At 42.9% G+C, this 22531-nt stretch overlaps 2 protein-coding genes across 4 annotated transcripts in view; one reads left to right on the forward strand and one right to left on the reverse strand.

Annotated features, from left to right (window-relative positions):
• The window catches only part of limd2 (LIM domain containing 2), a 119124-nt gene that overhangs the window by 32620 nt on the left and 63973 nt on the right, over positions 1 to 22531 (forward strand). The window lies entirely within an intron of this gene.
• Positions 3079 to 21458, reverse strand: setd1a (SET domain containing 1A, histone lysine methyltransferase). 3 transcript variants are annotated; one of them, XM_061065558.1, is made up of 21 exons: positions 21442 to 21458; positions 20160 to 20304; positions 19977 to 20075; positions 19606 to 19876; positions 18971 to 19113; positions 18419 to 18672; positions 15825 to 17535; positions 13677 to 14654; positions 13191 to 13358; positions 12728 to 12812; positions 12494 to 12636; positions 12213 to 12249; positions 11923 to 12115; positions 11719 to 11762; positions 10224 to 11539; positions 9239 to 9587; positions 8924 to 9105; positions 6344 to 6454; positions 5851 to 5970; positions 5436 to 5573; positions 3079 to 5287 (listed from the first exon to the last, which is right to left on the reverse strand). In XM_061065558.1, exons 2-21 carry the CDS (start codon positions 20295 to 20297, stop codon positions 5114 to 5116), a joined length of 6654 nt encoding a protein of 2217 aa, XP_060921541.1. In that variant the 5' UTR covers positions 20298 to 20304; positions 21442 to 21458; the 3' UTR covers positions 3079 to 5113. The 3 variants fall into 3 exon arrangements, with proteins under 3 accessions (XP_060921541.1, XP_060921542.1, XP_060921539.1); XM_061065559.1 differs by lacking the exon at positions 21442 to 21458 and adding an exon at positions 21311 to 21435 and having other exon boundaries at positions 12213 to 12246; XM_061065556.1 differs by lacking the exon at positions 21442 to 21458 and adding an exon at positions 21311 to 21435.

Consider the following 22531-nt stretch of genomic DNA (forward strand, 5'->3'; position numbering starts at 1 on the left):
TCATTTCCCAGGATTACCTGGACACCAGACATGGGTAAAGATGGACGCACTCCCATTACCACGTCCCCTTTCACCAGGTCGGATGACAGTGTTAGTTTATGCTGTGAGGGAGCAGAGAAAACAGTTAACCCCATTCCTCTGACATCTACACAGGAACCAGTGTCTGTCATAGAAGAGAACGGTAACACTGAATCCATGATAAATGAATCCAGCGCTCCTGAATCTCTTACAATTTTCACTTTAACTCTGTTCTCACTTCCAACTACTGAAACATATCCCTCAGAAACAAACGCTTCATAACCCGGGTCAATAGTTTCTGTCTGACCGTGTTCCATATCAGCAACCTGGATCACAGACCCTGTTGAAGGCTTTGTGTGTGTGTGCCTGCACTGCACCTATAGCACAAGCCTTCTCTACATCACTTAAAGACACAGCAGCCGCAGATGGCTTTGCTGATGACCCCCCAAGCTTTAGCTTTTTCCTTAACACTGGACACTCATTCCTCCAGTGACCTTTACCTTGGCAGTAGTTACAGACACGACTAGGGTCAAACTTTCCCTCTGAGCTATGGTCAGTTTTCCCTGAACCCTTACTGGAGGTTGCCCCAGCCTGTCTCTCCCCGAAGCTAGAGTCTGCACGACCCCTGCTCTCAACGAAAAACACCTCGTGGGTCCATGTAGACTCATCTGCCAATTTGGCCGCTTCTGAAACCTCGCTTACCTTCTGTTCATTTAAGTAAGCAGCAATGCGGTCAGGTAAAGTGTTTTTAAACTGCTCAAGTAAAATCAACTGATTTCAGATTGGGTCTCTGCCAAACATTCATCGTAACCCGTTAAACAAGATCATAACAATAAGCAGCAAAATAATCGGACAGCAGCAGGAACCGCTGATCAGTATCTACAACAGGAGAACAAAACTAAAAGGACAACACACACTCACTCTGCCATCTCTACAACCGTCTCCCCTCAGGCCACAGATACAGATTTCCGGACTAATCGAGCCATGTCAAGCTTTGCTCTCACATCCATCAGGCTCATGAACAAATTATCTATTTCTTATTTTTAAAACCACTCATAACAATTATTTATGACCTATTTATCATGCTTTTAATAGAGCCACTTGTATGTGTGTGTTTCTGCTGTTGTTTTTGTGTCTAGCTGTATGCGTACTGATGCTCTTTTACACAAATGAAGTTCCTAATGGATAAATAAAGTTATTTGAATTTGAATTGAACTCCTGCAAATCCTCCAATGACACTACTTGAGACGCAGTACACCAACAGTTAAAATGGGCTGCTAGGTTGCGAGCAAATTCAGTGTAGGACTGTTTTTCTTTCTTTCTGTATGAATCTGAATCTCTGTCGATATGCTTCAGGTACTAGATCGTACGTTCTTAGCACAGCCGGCTTTAGCCAGCCGACTTAGAAGTTCGAGTTTATGTCTCTCCAACTCAAACCGGTGTTTGGACTGCACAAGAATGGCCTCTCGTCTTAACCTTTCCATCTCCAGAGCATGTTGTTGTTCCCGCAGAAGAAGCTGTTTCTGTTGATCAAAAGTCAGTCCACCCCCCAATACCAGTGAACACAGGAGCTGTGTGAGACACTTTACCTGACACACTCACATTGGGGAAAAACATTAGACACACCCGACATTTCTATCTGAGCACTTGTACTCCTCTCCTCGAAAGACAAAACTTTTTTTTATCTATTAAGTGGGCCTTTAACGCTGCCAGCAGTTCATCTTTACTTAATTTTTTGGAAAGATCAACACAATAAAGATCAGCTACTCTCAAAAGCTGGTCTTTTTTTTTAAAGAGTTTAGCAACTCCTCACTTGGAAACTGAATAAACTCTTCAATTGACGCCATTTTTCCAACATTTACCCCAGTGAACTTTTTTTTTTTTTTTACTTCATAGACAAGCCAGAAAAGCAAATTTACCTAAGGTTTTCCAATCACTTCCACATAATGACAGGCAGCTTTACTATGGAACCTAATCCCTCTAGCTGACTGCCTAACCAAACCTAGCTGCCTCACTCAACCCTAGTCTTCGAGCAGGTCAGCGGCAGGATGAATTAAGCACTGAGCCCAGCAACTCGGTTGACCCCCAGCAAGCTGATTGTCACCTAGACAGTTCTGGAAGTTCCCCCCCCGAGCAATGCTCTAACCACCTCCTTCACAAAAATAACTAATTAAAACTAACAAAAAATGTCAGCTTGTGCCCACCATTGCTACTGCCTAACAGGAATTAGGGTTCCAAATGACTGAGCAGCTAGTCCAGTTGGAAGTTTATGAAAACACACTTTCAATTTAACATTAACTTAGCCACAGTCTATGAAGAAACATTTGCACAAATAAAGACAGCCACTAACAAGACTTCTCTATCCCTGAAAACCAGTGCAATCAATCTTTCTGTGTGAAACACTCCCTCAAACAACGCTGAAGTATAACCATCCCGGACGAGCCCCCATTTGTTACCACCTGGCTCATGGCAGGTAACAAAGGAGGGAGGCCACACAGAATTACTCATTCAAGTAATAGTTTAATTAACAAAAGTGTCACATGTATGAAGGTCGTCCAGTTGACAATAGATCATAGACATAAATGTACAGATGTTTCCAGCATGCCCCAGCTGGGAGAGAGTGAGTACATATCTTGGGCAGGCCTAAATAACCTTCTGAAGGCCCTACTCAGCTGAGCAGGCACCGGCTGACGACCCTCCCAGCTCCACTCACATTCCAACTCCACTCACCTGGTTAGAACACAAGGAAACACAAGAACAGACAAACAGAGTGGGAGCAGAAAGGGAGGGGTCGTCACATATGGTAAATGGATCAAGACTCCATCTACAGTTTTAAATCTGTACTGAAGCTTACAACACAGATTCGGCTGGTTAGGACTTTGATAACTACTTTATCAAATCTGGAAGAATGTTGATGCTATCTAACCTGCGACTCTGAGCAGCTGTCGCCTCACACACCCCTGCTCCAATCACAAGCCTCTCCTCAGACCATTACAATCGTATAGCATTTCAACACAATGACGCTGTTGTCGGAGTTGGACAAACAAAACAAAGCCTTCATTTATTTAAAAAATATTTTAATGCACCATTAATAAAGGGTCCAACGCATTAATACAAGAGAAATATTGCAAATAATATTAAAATAATCCTCAAATTAAAAGGAAAAACAATAAAAAATAAAAGAATGGAAGGTATGTACATGTTTCCTCCTCATGGAGAGAGGGAAAGGAACGACATATTTACAGCTTGAAATCAGTGTGTTTCTACGAGAAACAAACACCTCTACAATATTTACATGAACTTTGATTTTTTTTTTTTCCTTTCATCTTTTTATCCTGTAGTCAATAGGGTTGGTTTGTACTGAAAGGCTTTCATTGCAACAAAAAATATTTTACACATTTTTCCTGTTCGGAAGGGAACAAAATAAAAGAGTCTTCTGCTAGTCGAGATGACAGTTCAAATCGTGGACGGCCATGGCCATGTGAAAAACAAGAGAGACAACACAAGGGACGTCTGCACCCCTCTGTCTGCAGCCGCTAAAAAAAAAATCCTGCTGACACTTGTCTACAAATATCTTCCAACCATCTAAACTGCAAACAGAACTGAAGTAGGACATTTGTTTGAGTGAAGCTGATAGGTTTTTCCGGGAGGGATGCTTTGCATGGGGTTAGTGACTCCACAAATAAAATACACACTAATTCATCATGGGAGTCAAATAAAACAGCAAAAAAAAAATGTACTTAACTAAACATTTGAAGAGACCTGATCTAATAAAATAATGTGCCTTTTAAAAACATTTGTAGCACACAGACTGACAGTTAAACCTTTCCCACACTGTTGAAGCAGACCTGCAGGAGTTTTGTATATTTGATTAAACAGTTAAGGAAAGAAGAACGTGGAGTTCACCATCTATAGAAGTACTTATCTGACATTTGCTGAGTGAAACCAAGTTAAGTAAATACCAGGGAAGTAACAACTCAACACAGAAAAACAGACAGACGGATCCTACAAACACTTCTGTGTTCAAAACCTTTTGATGACGAAGCTTAAAACTGTGGGGGGGGGGGGGACAAAGAAACAAAAGAAACAGAGTGATGCTCTGATCTGATACTCCCACAGACAAATACCTGCAGCCATGTAAAAACAAAATGCACTTTTAGGAACAAGTTAACTTATATTTTCACATTGGGTAGAACAAAAAAGAAAATGTTCAGAAGGCTTTACTCTCGTTCAGACAGAAGGTTGTGGCAAATCAGGAGAGTAATGCACAGTGAAGAAGGGAAAATAAGTTTTATAGGGCTGGTGATTCACAAGCCACTGAAGGCAGTGGGTGGGTACAGTGAGGTTCATTTCACTGTCAGATACTTACAGCTGAAGCAACTAAATACCATTAATAACAGCAATAGTAATATTAATGTATAATACTATGAAATGAAATGAAAAACAAAAAATAATGCTCAAAAACAATCTTCACACTTGGAAATCTTGCATAACTGAAGACCAAATTGAAGTTTTTTTTTGTCTTAAAAGTGCGCCCTTAACGAGCGATTTTAAAAACCCTGAATTTGTCTGATATTCCTGTGCGTCAGTGTGCGGATTTTTGTGGGGGGGTGGGTGGGGGGGGAGAGGGCATTGACATTGTGTGGATAACGTGAGCTGACCTACGGACTAGAAGAAAAAAAGAAAAGAAAAAAGGAAAAACAGTGTGGTATTTTGTGGTCTATCTTTTCGGTCTTCATTGTGTTCCTTCAAACGGATATTGGCATGGACATAGAGAGACCTTTCATGCCTGGCTGCACGTCCAGTCAAGTCCAACAATACTGCCACAGAGAAGCTGACGGTGGGACAGAGGCCCTCCTCATAGCTTTTGCGTTTCCAGGTAACACGAAGCCCTCGTACACTGCCTTGTGAAACTGCCAAGAGAATGACAAGTGTGCAAGAAAAGTGCAACTGTGTGTGTGTGTCTTGGTTTCCTGGTTATTGTGAGCACAACAGTGAGGCCATCTGGAGGAGTGGAAGGGGTTATTAGAGGGTGCTAAACTATGAGGAGGGTGAACCAGTGGGGTCTGGCAAGTGAGGGAGAGAAGCCTGTCCGCTAGTTCAATGTCCCACGGCAGTTCTCTGTTCCACACAGGCAAGGGATCTTGTTGTCCTCTAGGGGGAATTTGTAATCGTAGGTGATCTCTTCATTGACAGCGATGGCCTGCTTGGAGTAAATCACAATCTTTTTCTGGGACTCTATGGTGATAACCTTGGCGTAGCAGTTTGGCTGGAGGGACAGAGCAACAAGAGACAGATGAGAAACAGCTCCAGAGATGATTTACAATCAAAAATTAGCCCCGTGTTGTAGCCTGTTAGCTGTGATGCTAAAACATGACAGATGTCTGCGAGTGTTGACGGCGGATGTTGAGACTTACAGTGCAGCAGTGGTTGATGAATCGTGCCAGGTTGCCACACTTGGTGGCATCTATAATTGTGTCATGGTCCACTCTGAACAAGTAGCTGCTCCCGATGCCCTGCTGAGCGTACCGCTTCTCTCGATTGTCTGCCACCATCTGGACACAACCAAACATTGTCTCACTGATCATATGTTGACACTAAACCAACCAATTTCTAAAATGTATCTTCAACATTGTCTTTTATTTAGAGTTATAAACACACTGTCTGGAATAGTTTTGTAGTGTGAACTGTATAAGCACTATATTAAACTTGTATATTAGCCGTTATGCATACTGTAACATAAAGTCACTATACTGACTGCATAGAACGTCTGGAATATTTGCTGTAAAAGCATCACTAGTTCAACACATAACAAGGGATTGTTGGCATTACCTGTCTGATGTTTTGACCCACATACTCAATGACCATTTCATCAGCAGCAATGGGCTCCATAGCAAACAGACCCCACTCGTGGATCCTGCTGCGTCCAAAGCGAAGCCTCTTCTTGCGAAACTGCAGTGGAACAGAAAAACATGCGTTGTAAAATCCGAAAAAAAAACAACCTCAAAGTGTACTGGCACACAGTGCATGAATGCAAATGCATTGTTTCAGATGAATGGGCTTGTAGGTGGTGTAAAAACAATGGTTCATCAGTGTTATCAAACTTGTCATGAAATCTTCATGTATCGTTTTCTATTTCCACTCTTCTGAAAGAGTCACATGGGAGAGAGCTTTCATGTTATCAGAGTGCTCCAAAGGAAGCAGTTTTCTCCAAGCTTGGAGTCCATACATGGGACGCGCGCACTACCCACTGCGCCACGATGCTGTTTAATATGTATCTGTAACTGATTGAGTAAATGAAATTACACGGTTGTATAGTTAGTACCTTGAGCTGGTTGAGTTTGAGCAGGTCAGAGTCCATGACAGCCGTGGTGCCGATGACAGTGAGGAGGCGGCGCTGCTCTGAACGTCTCTCTGATAGCACCCGGTTTGCAGCCTGTTAGGAAAAAAAGACAACAAGAGCTTTACAAAGTTGCATAATATGTGTGTTATCATGAGAGCCATGAGAGGAGACTGAACCAGAGAAGCACTTCATGAGCAACAACCATGTTAGTGTGCGTAAGGGTCATTTAGAAACCAAATGACTGAGTAAGCAGATAAGACTGAGGAGATAGTTGACACAGAGGTGGATGTAACTTTATACAAAGTATGTTAAAACATGTCACACAAAGGCTTTTTATCACTGCATAACATAATAATGATTAGTCAATTAAAGACAGGATATGACTTTTGATAGGAGAAATATTAAACCAACAGATCATAAAGAAAGCCCGAATATATCAAACATGATTTATAATGTGATACTGATAATGTGAGATAAAGCTGCTCCAGCCCACCGAAAGAACTCTTTCTGCTATTACTGCCTGAGTTCATGTCACTTTGTAGTCTACAACCTCTCCTTATGATATATCCTGTATATTTTTATAATGTCAAAGGCTGTTATATCACCTCTTTGTTTTTAATAATAAAACAATAGTAGCACCTTTTTTTGTTTTTTAAAGCTGTATATTATCCCTTTGCCTTTATTTCGATAGGACATAAAAAAGTAAAAAAATTGGGAAAGAGTGGGGAAAAGAGCCAACGGTCAGACTTGAACCCGAGTCACCCGCTTGGAGGACTTTAACCTCCATGCATTTGCCTTGTTGTTGCCTTTTTAAAAAGGACACCATGAGCCTCTGCTTTGGGAATATTGCCACTAAACTTACAGACCACCAGGTAGACATTAAAACATCTTGGAGAACAGCCTGCAGTGCACAATAGAACTGATCCATCAAAGTTGTCTTCTGTTTCGTCTGATTTAGTGCTGAGTCATGGATAGATATATCTAAGGGTAATGACTTATCCTTTTTGTGTCCTTGTGATATGAAGAAATGGGCTTTTCTTAATATTTAGCAGTCAAAATGTTCAACACTTCAATACCAAATGTTTTTAAATGACAATATCCACTTTTCAATGATCCATAGTATTGAAAGGTATGAAAGCTTAAAAAACTAAAAATCTTCAGTCATAGTTGGTTATTAACCAAATGCAATGCAAGCCAATGAAACACAGCGCTGTCTTTTTCCCAATCTTTTTCCCAATTTGGGATGCCTAGGACCTCTTTGTTTATGTTGCCATGGTGTCAACACAGGTAACATATGTGTTTGATTTCTACTGATATCATATCCAAGTTTAAAATCCTGTTATTACAACAATGCCAGTTACCATCCTAATACAAGAGTGGACAAACACATTATTGTGATGCCCAAAGGATGAAAACAGCTAAAATGATGAAGATGTTCAGCCACGAGTTATCGAATCATCTAACTGAACAGAAAGTCAAAATCGAAAAAATATTTCAAGTTACGAAGCCTTTAGTCATCAGCTATTTGGAAAAGTCACATCACAGGTCAACAAATCCACCACTATTCTTCCTTTCCCTTCTCCTTCCTCTCATATGATCCAAACCCCCAACTGCCAGCTAATTTAAGCCAAATGACTGTGGGCATAAAAACCTCTGCCAATTCCTGGGGGGGGCATTATCAAGAATCATTGTAACCCCTTTTTAATAACAACATTCAGCAACCAGTGAACCCCCCTGAAGTTTGTTTTCAGAGCCAACACAGAGCTGAACAGTAACTCTTTCCACATCATCTACCCAAGGCACATGTGGGTTCTTAATTCACTTTAACCCACTGTTGTAACACAGCAACTGTTTAACATTTTACAATGAATCATCTCAGCAGGGCTTCGCACGCAAACATACAGGGGTCCTACAGCTTTTTAAGAGCAATAATCTATATTCTCATGCGGGGTGCTGACGACCTATTGGGAAGGTCAGTAACCTTTCTCCGAGTTTAAGGATGGAATCAGTAGTATACTTACAGTATTAACCTTCACACCATTTTCTATTTTAGTCATAGTCTCCTGATGAAAATGTCCTTTATATTGAGTCAGATATTAGTCATTTGTTATTGATTTAATTTAGTCAATTAGTCACTAACTAAAAATGCACATCATTTTAGTTGACGAAAATAGAAGATATTTTAGTCAACAAAATCAGACGCAAGCTTTAATTTGTATTATCAGAAGCTCCAGGAGGCGGGGCTTCACGGACCTGCAGGCGAGAGGCTCCAGGCTGCACATTGTTGCACTCACCACACACACACACACACACCTTTGATGAAGTATGCTATGGTTTACAATGATTTTAGAACAGCTGAGGGGGGACGTGATAATCGTCACTTGTAATGTAGTTTTCGTTTCGTCACATTTTCGTCAATTAGATGAAGTAATATTATTTATCAAATTGTCAAATAGCGGAGTTTCGTCTCGTGATCGTCATAGTTGACTAATTTAAAAAGACCTTTGTCAACGAATATTTTCGTCATTCATTTCGTTGACGAGATAAACACTGTATGCTTACCAAGGCGTCAACATTCTCCACCTCCCGGATGACCTGCTCAGGAAGATCCAGGTCCAGATACACATCCTTCTCTTTGCGGCTGATGGCGTAGTAGCCCTCACTCCTGGCACAACCGGTTACATGCTCACGAAGCTGTCCACCTGCATTCTTCTTCTTTCGCCGAGGGTTCGGCAAATTGGTTAGTGCAGCTCAAAGGTCAAGGCAAATAGCAGATAACCGAGCAGTGATGTGAAGATATAACAAATCTATTCACTTAAAAAGTATAAAGATGTAGAATTCTACACAGACACAGAAGGCAATCATTGATAAGGATATTTGTGTGGCCGACCCAGTGAGTATCATTGAGCCAGTCAGAGCTGTGGTCGTCCTGAAGCAGCTTCTCATAAGTCCTCCTCAGCAACGTCAAGTCTTCTCCATCCAGACCAGAGTTCCAGATGTCGTAGAGGATGGTCATTTGCTCAAACTCACTGCGGTTTTCATACTTTATGGCTAATGCCTCGGGCGCTGGGATAGGCTTAGGCCAGCGCTGTGATGATGTTACCCCAGCCTCCTGCAGAAAGAGGCGCTCGCTCTTTCTCACGTCTTCAACCATCTCTTCCTCAGTGTCTGAGCTGGACAGCTCCCCAGACTCCAGCTCCTCCACGTCCACATCATCCCCCGAGTCCTACACAGAGGCAAAGGACTGTTACTACCCATGAGCTGTGAATGAACAAACTATGGAAAAGCAATGAAGTTGTTTTTCCTCCCTTCATCATACCATCCTATCAATAACTTGAGTGATATTTGTCTTTGCAATATTGTCCATTAATGTAATTTGAGAGATCACTGAAATTTAACCAGCAACATGTTATCATCCTCAGGTAAAGGCAGATGTATCTGACACATTTATAGGCAGTCCCTGAAGGCATTCCTGACATATTGCATTGCTGCCTTAGAGTTTCTAGTCTGTTGAATGTGTTTACTGACAACTTTTACACATGAATATGTTCCCATGGTTTCATCAAAAGCCGACATAACTTCATGAATTACGTAAACACACACTGAACTGATGTTGCTAAGTTGCCATGAGAGAAAAAAGAGACTGTATAAATGTGACGGTGTCTAAATTGCACAAATACGACAGTTTACTAGATTCATAACTAAGTTTGAAATTCTGGTATAGTGACAACCCTACACTGAACACATTTGACAAAATAGCAGTATAGCTATAGATGAATCCAATTTCTATTGTGTCGTACGCATTGTTACCTGTGACACATCCACAAAGATTTATAGGTATAAACCAGGAATTGACACGCACCTCTCGTTTCCGCTTCTTTTGTTTCTTGCCTGGCAGCTCCTTCTGCTTTTTAGAGTGATCAACCTCAATGTTCTCTTTGTCTTTTCTTCTCCTTTTTTTGCTCTTGTCCTTTTCAAGTTCCAAACCTTTGCCGACCCCGATTTTCTTTGATGAGGGAGAAAGAGCTGCAGCCTGAGCTGCAGCCTGACCTGCATCTTCAGACTCACAGAGCACCCCGATTGCAGGCAAGTACTCTCCTGTATCTCCCCTGGGTGGTAGTGCATCTCCAATGACCTCCTCTGGCGCTTCAAGCACCCCAGAAATAGAGTTGAGGTCTGCTGGGAGCAAGATGGAGGAGTCTGGTTTGGAGGAAGTCCTTTTGGTAACAGTTGGTACTGTGAGAACAGGGGGTTTGCAGTAGTTGTGCTCCATAAAGACAACGACACCCTCTGGGCTCATTAGCAGAGACACTGACCCTGATGAGAAGAGGTCCTCCTCCATCTTCTGTTCCTCTGCCTCATCAGATGTCTCTGTCTCCTCGGAGTCCCCAGCATCAGGGTCCATTTTCAGGGCTACGTCAGCCAGCACAGACAGGTCAGTTGTTGAAGCTGAGGCCAGCTGTAGGAGGCTCGATGCCCCAAGCTGCTCTCTGAGTCTCAACCTCTGCTCATTATCATCCTCGTCGTCTTCCTCTCTGAGCGAAGAAGCAGAGATGCTGGTCGTCCGAGGCCTGCCTCTGGACCTTTTGTTGACGGGAGTTGGAAGGGGGGCCTCATCATAGGCCAGCCTGCACATTGAAGCGTGATCCACAGGCAGGTTCTGCACAGTGCGCCACACCAGAACAGTAGGCGCAGGGGATTTGGGGGACTCTTTGCCTGCACCTCTTTTTCCAGGGGATTTGACAGGGGTGGTCTGAGGAGATACAGGTGGTCCCCTTTTGTACTCGCCAGCATCTTGGATTCGTCCAGGTGGGGGCACAATGAGTGCATTGCCTTCCCCGGGTTTGGAGGCAAAGGGGAGAAGTTGGATGCCCTGAGTGGCACGAGCTGAAGGGGTCGTGGCAGCAGTGATGGGGGAGTCTGGAGGCCTGCTAGAAGAGAGAAATGGAGATTCACCCGCCACCTGCAAGGGAGACGGAGATAGCGGTGCAGTCGGCAGCTGGGCTTTGCCGTCGCTCTCGCCTGTGGAGAATGAGACAGTCTTCCTGCGTTTCTTCAGAGGTGGCACCAGAACAATAGGAGAGGAAGGACGTGGGTATGGGGGCGATGAAGGACGCTTGGTAGGAACTGTTGTATCTCCCTTGCTGTCCTTGGTTTCACCTGTAAAGGAATCTGGTTCTGAAAAAAAGATTAAAAAAGAAATACATAAGATAAGAGCAGTTGAAGCCAAAGTTCACAAGGTGTAGTCTCATTGTAAACTCTAATATTACTAGTTAACCTTGTATGTGGTTGATCAACATTTTGCATTTATTCAAGTAAGAGGCTTCTTTTTATAATGATGTAGATTTTAGACTGACCTGCTTTGATATCAGTCTTTGGAACAGCAGCTGTGTTATTTTCCCTGAGAAAAAAAACAACACAAGACAAAAATTGAAATGATGAAAAAGAAATGTACGGTAATAACTTTCAATTCTCAATAAGCCCTCCAAAGGGTAAATCCCCCTCGGTGTGGTCAAAATAAATCACAGACTGAGCAAGGATTTCCTGTGTTACGTGCATACCTGTGGTGCTCTTTCTCAGTCATGCTGTCCATGGTTGAATCGTCCATGGAGTCCGGCTCTTCAATCTCTGCCCTCCCCCGTTCCCCTTCATCCTCATCTTCAGTCGATGAGGACGATGAGGACGCAGACGACGAAGAGCCCTCAGAAGATGAGGAGAGGCTCTCGTCATCACTGTCAGCACTAAGGGCATCATCTTAAAAAGAAATAAAAACAGATAGTTGGTATAATAACTGCCTTAACTTTAAGTCAGAGAAATAAAGACAGAAATGAGATCACAGGTATTAACTCACCATCAGATTCCTTTTCACTCTCTTCTTCTTCATCCTCCTGCACATAACAAGGTTGAAGTTAAAATATGACTAGACAGCTGTGAAATGCTGCCATCTAGCAATCAGTTTGTAAAAGAGTCAATTATCACACAGTGACATAACACATAATTAACTTGCTATATAATTTATACACTTGAAAATAAAGGAGTTTCAAACAAAACACTCAAGCACATTTCATTTTCTCTGTGGTCTAAAAGTGCATTTTATTTTTTATTATTGATGTGTGTTCATAAAAAATATACCTTCTCTGTTGAGGACCCATCAGACGTTTCTTCACCCTCACTGCCAAGCTCCCAAGGTTTACGACTTCGTGGCTTCTTCTTCCTCCTCTTGTTGTCCCTTTCAGCTCCACGCCTGTCTGCCTCTGGCATTCTCCCTTCGGTGGCTGGAAACAAGACAAACATTCAAGATTGATTACAGCAGGCCTATTAATCTAACCCCTTCTTTTAAAAAGTATTTTTAACATCTCAGCAAACCTTCGTCATCCTCGTCTGGTGGGGTTGAAGGACGCGGCCTCTTCATGTCTCCCTCCTGAAGCTCCAGAGGTTCTTTCCTTTTCACCTGCATGATTGAACATGAACCAACAACATGAGACAAGACCAAACACTACAGCATTCTTTTTGTATGTTTGACCTTCACTAAAATTAGCCCGTAATGGTTTATTGGTTAATTATGCTGGAGTCCTGGCAGTATAGCTGAACAAAAAGTATCTGTAATTCTAACCATGGAACAGTATTGTTAGGTGACATTGCAGGGAAGGTTTTTAATCAGAAAATAAAAAACAAGGTTCAAATTTGAAAATGGATTGGGGAGAGATATGTCTTGGTAAATATATAATTAACACTTGCCTGTGTGTTTGTAATCATGTGTGTAAATGCTGTTATTTTAGTTTGGATTGACAAACATGAAGATACAATCCAAGATACAGTATGTCTTTACCTTAAAGGAAGGCAGTCGTAGGGCTCCTCGGAGAGAAAATCCTTCCACGCCACCACTCTTCGCCCAATCTACCAACGACGTGAGAGGCTCCCGAGGACGGTTGACCTTCTCCTCTTTTTTCTCATCCTCTCGTAAGGCAGACACCCCCCTAACCATTGTCTGGAAAGGCTTGAGGAAGAAAAACAGATACAATTTAGAGTTCTTCACCTTTGCCTTTTTTGCCACAGCATATGATCAGTATATTCAGCAACATCATTTTGCTACCTAGAGGGAGGAAAAGCAATTCAAAGTGCTGCAAGTGGTAAAAGTAATGACAGAAAGCAAAACAATCCCCTTGCTGGTTATAAGACAGAGAGATCCTTTATGACTATCTTTATTTAGTGAAATAGTAGACAGAGAATAGGCAAAATAGCTCCCCATAAAAAAAAATCAACAGCAAACTTAAAATGATGACAATGCCACCATTGTGTGATTGGTCATCCTTACCTTGGCCTTGGTCTCTTTCCTTTCCCACCACTCATCAAAAGTTGCAAAGGCAACATTCTCCACCATCTTGCGGTTCAGGTCCCTCTGCATGATGTTCTTCATTTCCTGGATCAGAGTCGCCAGGACCATCTGGACTGTGGCTTCATGTGGATTTTCAACCAGCATGGGCATCTCCTCCCCAGGAGCCCTATACTCGCCTCCATCCCCAGGCAGCATTGCATAGCCAGGTGGGGGCATGTAAGAGGGGTATTGTGGTGGTATCACATGTTGCGGCCACCCAGTATGGGGAGGAGGTATTCCGTGATGTGGAGGTGGTGGTATCTGAGTGCTGTGTGGGTCGACGTAGGGGTAGGGCATGTGGGGTGGCATGTAGCGGTGGTCCTGGTCATAATGAGAGCCCGCCCCACTACCCTCTTGGTCCATGTAAGGGTGGTGTGTGTGGGGTGGGGGCATAGAGTGGAGATGGTAAGAGTTGTAGTCTGCGGTGGCTGCCTCACCAGGACCTGGGGTGCCGTTGGATGACGACATGCGCAGCTGGTGTAGCCGACTTAGCATGTGGGTTTGCATTTGGAAGGACATGGGAGCTCCGCCGCTGTACTGATTCATCATCTCCATGGAGGTGGCGTAGTCGTACATGTGGTGGGGAATGGGAGGGGGGTACTCCGGGTGCAGTTCCATGTGCGAAAGGGGAGGGATCCCTGGAGGAGGTGGGGGCTGAAGGGAGTAACCAGGAGGAGGTGGAGGGGGCAAATGTGGAGGATAGGAAGGTATAGTAGGGTGCATGGAAGTGCCAAAGTGCTGTGCTGAGTCAGAGGGTGAGGATGAGGGGTCCGCTGTTTGGGATGGCATGGCAGCCTGGGATGAAGTGGGCGAGGAACCTGAGGTGACTGCGGGCTGGTGGGTGTCCACCGTTGTTATGGGGGTCTCCTCCTCCTCATCTGAGATCTCCATGTCTTCACCTGAGGAACGAGGGGAGGACTGAAAAAAAGAAAAAAACATCTAGGTTAGGAATCTGCCTGTGTGTGCACAATTCAGCACACTTTAATAAAGAAACAACACACTGAATAGTTAATTCCCAGGTTGTCAACTATCTTTCTGTATTTTTCTTGGTAGTAAAAGCTCCTGTGAGGAGATTTTAAACTTGTAATGAAACAGACTGAAATATATACCAACGCCTCTATTTGAACTAAAAAGACAAATGAGATCATCAGCTACACTACTTATTTTTGATATGTAGGAATTTGGTTCGGTGCGCTTTGGTGCCCACCTAAGGTCCCTGAGAGAAACTGCACTGATGTAGAGTCTGCAGCTGGCAAATACTTTGAGAGAAGTCAAACAACGGTGTCAACTGACAAGGTACAGTAATATAACCGGATTTTACGCAAATATGACCGCAAGTGTCTTCAGCCGGTTGTTTGCAAACAGTTTGAATGTGGAGTTTGTGTATATGTATTTAACTGTTGCCATGATATCTATGTGCTGCGGCTAAATTGGTAATTTATTAAGCTAGTTGAGATTGGTTGGTAAGGTTCGAACCTTATTAAGCTAACTTGAAAATCGACAAGGAAAGAGACAACTTCTGTCATAAGATGGATTTAAGTATTCATTTATATGAAACCTTAGACATAACTTAAGTTAGATGACTTGCATAACGATACAGCCTAACGTTACATTGCAATCTGTTATTCTTAATATCTGCAGGGATGTACTCTCTGCTTCTTAGCTTCATTTGTCACCATCCGCTTCCTCTTAGCCTCAGCCATTGTATCAAACAGTAGAACGTCTAACTGGCTTCTTTTTATAACTGAAGGCTTCTGTCCGATCTAGTGCCGCAAAGCCGTACACACTTCTCGCGACGTGACCTCGGCCTGCTGCCAAGTTTACATTGTGCATTAAAAAGGCAATTTGGTCGTGCTGTGGACATGAGAGACGCCATTCTCCCTGTTGTTAGTTACTGTAATATCAACCATCAACCATTGAAACACCTATTTAAACTTGACAAAGTTAGATATTGTTGCATTAAAAAAAGTGAGGATGAGATTTTTTGTGAGAAAACCCTACTTACAGACGACCGGATCCCCATAAATAAAAGAATTACACTTTGCCTAACTTGAACCCAGAAGTTTCCTTGTGTGCTTCTTTAGTTACCTGACTTTGTCCGTTGTAAGGTGGTGTGTGTGCTCCTGTCCTGCTCAGTGTATCAGCAGATCCAACCTGTGAAGATTCCTCTTGCAAAGCTCCAGTCCCAGTGAGGCCAACCTGGGACTGGGGCTCCTCTGGAGGCAGAATGTGGGCAGAGAAGGTTGAAGAGGAGGGTGTTGTGGCTGTATGTACAGTGGGACTCTTCCTACCTTCTCCACCCTTTCCACGTTTCCTTCCCTTATGGCTGTCTCGGTCTCTTTCCCCTTTCCTCCTGTGGTCCTTCTCCCCATTGTCTCCCACCTCATTACCACTTGTGCGCTCCCCTGCTGCATCACCGACCCCAACTTTTCGCTGTCCTCCATCCCCACGAACCCCCCTCTGCTTCTCCTCTTTCCTATCGTCCTCATCTTCTTCATCAGAGGCAAGGAAAGAAAATTTAGCCTTTTGTTCCTTGAGGAGCATTTCAATGCGGGAGTCAAGGCTGCTGCTGTGATAGACAAACGGTAAACTCTCGTTGGTGGAATCTGGCTCAGGCGAGGAAGAGTCACGTTGAGGGGGTGGTGGAGAGCTCGAGGAGGAGGGAAGCTGTTGGGGGAGGGAAGAAGAGGAAGGGGAGGTAGAGGAAGACGCAATGGATGGGAGGGGAGGGGAGGAAGGGGGAGGTGGAGGCGTCTTCGGCGGTGCGGGCGGTGTGCTGGGACGGCGTTTAGGCTTTGTCCACTGCTCTTCGTGGGCTGGACTATCCTGGTTGAAGTCTAGTGTTCCAAGTGTCTCAGCTACAGCTGCTGCAATGACAGAGGCTGGCGGGAGTGGTGGAGGTGGCGGTGGGGGTGGTGGCGGCAGAGCACTGTGGTGTCCAGTGTTGAAGTCTTTTTCAGCACCTACTGAAGGCTGAGCGCTTCTCTCAGCGAGGCCTGTGGGCCCTAGACGAGTGGGAATATCCAATCCCTGAGGAGGGGCTGTGGCAGGCTCTTTGGAAGAGGGGTACAAAGAGTATGATGAGGGGGGAGGAGACATGCTGTTCGAGGAAGAGCGGTAAGAGTTTGAGTTGTATCTGGGGTCAGAGCTGTTGGACAAGTCACTGTCCCGGTCTCTGTCTCGATCTCTGTCTCGGTCCCTGTCCCGGTCATGGCTGCTCCTCCTGCGGCTGCTGCTGCTGCCGTGGTGGTTGTGTGAATGGTGGTGGTTGCGGTGTCTCTGGTGGCTGTGCTCACCCGATCGAGAGCCCTGGCTGTCTCGCCGGTACCCCCTCTCATCCCTGCGATCTGAGTGATGATGGGAGTGATGGGAATGGTACTTTGAGGAAGAGTTTGTGTCTTGCTGGTGGTGATAAGATGACCTTCTGGAGCCAATCGCCCCGGCCACATAACGGCCCCCTGAGTCTCTGTCGCGGTCCCTGTCCGACATCGGGGGCTGATCATACTGGGTGGCAAAGGGTGGTGGAGGCATTGAGGAGTGGTGCCCGACGTGTGGCCCAGGCCCTCCAACACCGGGGTATGTGGGGTAGCACGGTGGCTCGTTGGAACGGTATGCTGGGGTTGGCGGATACATAGGGCGGCCTCGATTATACACTGCAGGTTCCTGTGCATCTTCAGAGTAGCGAGACACTTTGTACCCTCCCACAGTAGATGAAACTGCAGAAGACGAGGAGGAGGAAGGAAGCATGTCCTGCGGGGGGTATCCGCTGCCCAAAGTGCCAGTGTTGTAGCCAGTATGCCTGCAAAACAAGGTAAATAAGATAAATTATTGATTTGGGGACCTTAGCATTATTGATATTGGGGATGCACAGATTGTGAAATTCAGGAGCAACACAGATATTGTTTAAAATAACAACTTAAGTGATTGTTGATTCTTATGATTTTTTCACTAATTAATTTTAGTCAATTCTTTGTGTCTGTTTTTTATATGAACTACGTGATTTGATGCATTTAAATTGGCAATAGACCCTCCCCTGTCTTACAAACTGATCCTTCCCAGAGAAGATGTAATATTTTCTTGCCAACATTTTCTTTCACTTTTGACCATGAAAACAAATCAGAGTTTGTGAAACAGGTGACGTCTTCTGCCCACTAAAAAAAACCATCTATTAATCAGCAGTGAGATAAATTAGCTTGTCCGCATTAAAATTGATGAGACACCACAGACACACACTGCGGACATTGGTACCTGCCACATTAGTAGTTGATTGGCCAATATTTGTCAACAGAGCAGATACCGATGTTCAACTGATTCATTGGTGCATCCCTTATTGACATTTCCAACATTACAGCTACAGACTCCTACTCTACAATTGATTTCTTCAGTCAACACTGCTGTATAAAAGGCTAAAACAGCCAAACATCATTAAAAAATGTTCATGTTTTTACAGCTGAAAAGTAATAACTAAATTAAAACAGTAATATTTGTGGTTTTGATCAAATGCAAAGACAACATGCATGATAAGAGGAATGGATTTTGATGTCTCATACACTTTCGTGTGACTTTTTTACTGATGAATTAATGTTGAGTGTCTCAGCTTTGACTGAGGGACCCGAATTAGTGTCTTTATAAAAGGTGCCACTATGTTAACAGTAAAGTCAACACGTGCTTCAAAAACTGACCTGCCCCCGGTGTAGTTTAAATCTTGTGAGAAAGGAGTCCCAGATCTTGAGCTGTGAGGTGTTCCGCCACCCTGAGATGAAGCAGAAGAGCCTGGGGTGAAGGGGCCAGACATGGAAGAGGGGGGCGTGTCCAGACGCTGTTCACCAAAACCAGTGTCTGCAGAGCAGGGGGTGACACTCCCTGATGTAAGAGCCTGGACCCCTGCTGCCAAAACTGCAAGCTCACTTGAGAGCCTTCGCCTGATTTCTGATGACTGTGCAGCAAAAAGGTATGAGTTAGATTTTATAAAGTAAACATCTGTTGTCAGACTAAGATATCCTCTATAGAAATATAGATTTCACTATAATATATTTATATATATGTAATTAGCAAGTCAATCAAATATAACAAAGTATGAGAACATCATTTCTGGAAACACTCTTATAACCTTAAAAAGCTCTTGAAAATGTCAAAGTATCAACTTTATTATATATAAATATATAAATATATATATATATATATATATAGATATTATATATATCAACTTAAGTAACAATCATGCTGTAACATACTGTATCAGGCTGTGGCTGTGGTTGTGGCTGTGTTGGGGTCGGAGGCTGGACCCTGTCTGTCAAAGCCTTCCCTCCCAGGGGCACCGTCTGAGGGGTGTAGGACCCATTTACTATCAGGTCATAATACTTCTGCCTTTGCTGACCTGAGAGTAAAACAAAAGCAACAGAAAAATAAATACAACTTCTCAGCAACAGATATAAACTATTGAGATGTATACAAGACAAACATTATCACATTTTTTTTTTGTGTGTGTGATTTGACTAGTTTCTGATTTAGCAGAATATCTAAAAACTTGATTTCAGTTCTCTATTTTTACAAACTGAAAGTTTCTCTGATTAAATTATAAGGTAGCACATAAATCAAAACCTCTTGTGCCATTTTACGGATTTAAAAATTCTTATTATTTTGAATTATTCAGGTGTAGTGCCACCTTGAAGAGAGAGACTCTCTCGGTGATGTCAGTCAAGTGACCCGATGCACATCATGCTGCCACTTTTGTGTTGTTTGATGCAAGCCAAAGCCGCCAGTTTTCCCATATTGTTCATCCCTAGTCTGAATCATCTCTATAATAAGTTGCACGTTATAACCAACTCCTATTTCAGAAAGCCTCAGATAGGGTGTTTGCTTAGCTTACCTTTAATGTCCAGTTGAGCATGAATGATGTTGCCCATGACAGAAGTATTGTGCAGATGCTTCACTGTGTCTTTAGCTCCTCTGGTGCTGGTGAACAACACTCTGGCCAGGCCCAAGTGCTTCCTGGTCTTTGGGTGAAACAGGATCTCCATCTCCTCCACCTCACCAAACTTAGCACACATTTCTGCCAAGAAGGGCTCCTTGATGTTATCATTGAGCCTAGCAAAGGTCACCTCCTTGAGGGGTATGGGACCCACATAGAACTCATCAAGCTGTGAAGGAAAAGGACCAAATAAGAGGATGATAGTTTGCCCTTCCACTGGATAAAAGCTGCAGCCTTGTGTGAATTTAATGTTGAACCACTATTCTCACCTTAAACTTCGGCACTGGCAAAGACATTTCTGTGTACCTGGACCACAGTCTCCGGGGTCTAGGGTCCCGCAGTTCACCCACAGGAGGAAATCCGGAGTCCTGAGCAAATACATGTTTAGGTGTAAGTTCAAGTTTGATAAATCCAAAAACATTATGAACTGGAAAAGCAGGAAATGAACTCACCGGTACACTGAAATGGACTCCATCATATCTGTAGATTTTTTGAGTGACCCGTCGAATGGTTGGATCCTGGACGAGTTTGTAGCTCTTCCACTGCAAACTGACAGCCTTTTGTGAATCTGCCCCTCCTTCTGGATCCATCCTACAACTAAATGTCAAAGGAAAACAAGGATTTAAGTCAGTGCAGTAGCTACTGTTTGGGTGCTTTAATTAATGAGCTGCAAAATAGAACTACAATAATCTGAAATGCTGCAGTAATTAACAAAACCGCCACAATATATATATATATATATATATATATATATATTAAAAAAAACGGCGGGCAGTGGGTTCATTATAAGATTCAAGATTAATTGTATTTGTCACATGCTCATACAGATGTGCAGTGAAATGTAAAAGACTACATATTACTTTATAGATTATAAAAGTAACATGACAGGAAGGTGAGCTGCGTCACATCTGTAATCCAAAAACATGAACTTTTTCTTTAAAAAAAAAAAAAAAATCTGCTTATAATTATTTTACAGTAGAAAAAGAGAAAAAAAACAATAAACAGGATAACAATGAGGAGATTTTACAGCGACAACTAAGAAGACGCACGCTGTCAAAACAATGAGCAGCGTTACGTCACTGAGCAGTTAGTTCGGCTAGCGACCCTGCTAGTTGCGCCAACAAAAAAATGCACATAAACCGTCTTCCGACACGAAGGTTAATTAAGCTTTAAAAAAAAGGTTGATTCCAAACTATTCCGCATGAGCAATATAATCGGAAGCAGCTTTTTCTTAAAACGCAAACTGATGATAAAACACTTTCTCGCTTTAGCTACGGTAAGTTAATTCTGCCGTTGGCTAACGTTAAAGCTAACTAGCAGCAGCACCAACTTAGGAGGCAAACGTCTGATCGTACGAGCCCTCCGCCCGCAAAGATAACATTTTATCAGTGTTATTGTGTTTTTTTAGAGGCTCCGGTTTGCCCCGGGTTTGTCTAAATTCAGACCCCCCCTCCCCGCCACCTCTTCCGAGACCTACTGCCCGCTCATCCGAAAGTAGCAACCCGCCGCTACCGTGTAGGCAGCTCCAGCCAGGCCCGGGGAGACGAACAAGAAAAACAGAGCGAAAAGGACACCTCCGACCCGTCGCTTAAGCACAACTTACGAGTCAAACCGACACCGCTATCATTCCGGTCGCTAGTCAAGACAACAACACGCTTCTCCGGGGGAGTGAAGCCATTGTTTTTCGCTTTAAAATCCCGATATTATTGAGGGAGCCGCCATCGCACAACCAACCTGAAAGCCTCGCCTGTTCTCCATCAGTGTACGCGAATGCAGCCTACGATTCCTCACCAGCACTTTCGCCAAAAACCCCTGATAAGTGAAAATATAATAGGAAAGCCACTTATCTCAAAATCCACCTTTATGTGAACACAATTAATAGTAAATATATTATAGCAGCGTAACTACCGCATTTTATTAATGTCGTTATCGTACAGCCGAATAATCATGTTTGAATCTGCTCATGCGAATCGAAGCCGACGACAGTGATCATCGCGCCCCCTTAAGGCTGATCAGTAATAATATTTACAGTCTGTGGTAACAACACAGCAAATGTAAATTCATAATACTATTTATACAAAATGAAAAGAGTGAACAGTATTGAAATATGTTGTATAAATGACATAACATTAAAGGAAATAAATCCTTGGAAAAATTACATTTAAAGCATCATCAGCCAAGTATTTGGATCTATTTATCCAATCATCAAAAGTCAGTGTTTTACTGCTTATACAGTGAATATGTGTTGGAAAAATTAGGCCTACTGGGGAATAAACATAAGCAGCAGTTAAATATTGTAACTGTTTGTTTAAAACTACTTTATTATACCATAGACTGTTATTTTAAACGTTGGTGATAGTTTGTTTATTCATCTTATGGATTGATTTTTCACAAACATGTATATATATTTTTTAAATTGTAGCATCCTTTATCATTGTTATATCAATCTAGTTAATTATTAACAAGTAAGATAAAGTCTGTGTCTTAACCCTTTAGGGACATGATAGGAGATTAGACAGAACGTTACACACAAAATATGAATAACTAAGATTATCTGTTTATATATGTATAAAAAGTAAGCACAGTGAATGAAATCAAATCTATTGACTTAGAAGTGAAAACACCTTCTGCCAAATTTAGAATGATTTTAGTGTCTGCTGTACCTTTGAGTCCTCAAATTACAAAGGTAGAGCGCTATGAAGTTGTGCAAATTAGTTCTGATCTCATTCAACACTTGTTTATTAAATCATTTAAAGGAGCTGTAAAGTAAGTTGACAGTCTTCATTTGACTCCTAATTAATTAAAGTTTAGATTTAGAACATAG

Source organism: Labrus mixtus, chromosome 20 (assembly GCF_963584025.1).
Source record: "Labrus mixtus chromosome 20, fLabMix1.1, whole genome shotgun sequence".
Lineage (NCBI taxonomy): Eukaryota > Metazoa > Chordata > Actinopteri > Labriformes > Labridae > Labrus > Labrus mixtus.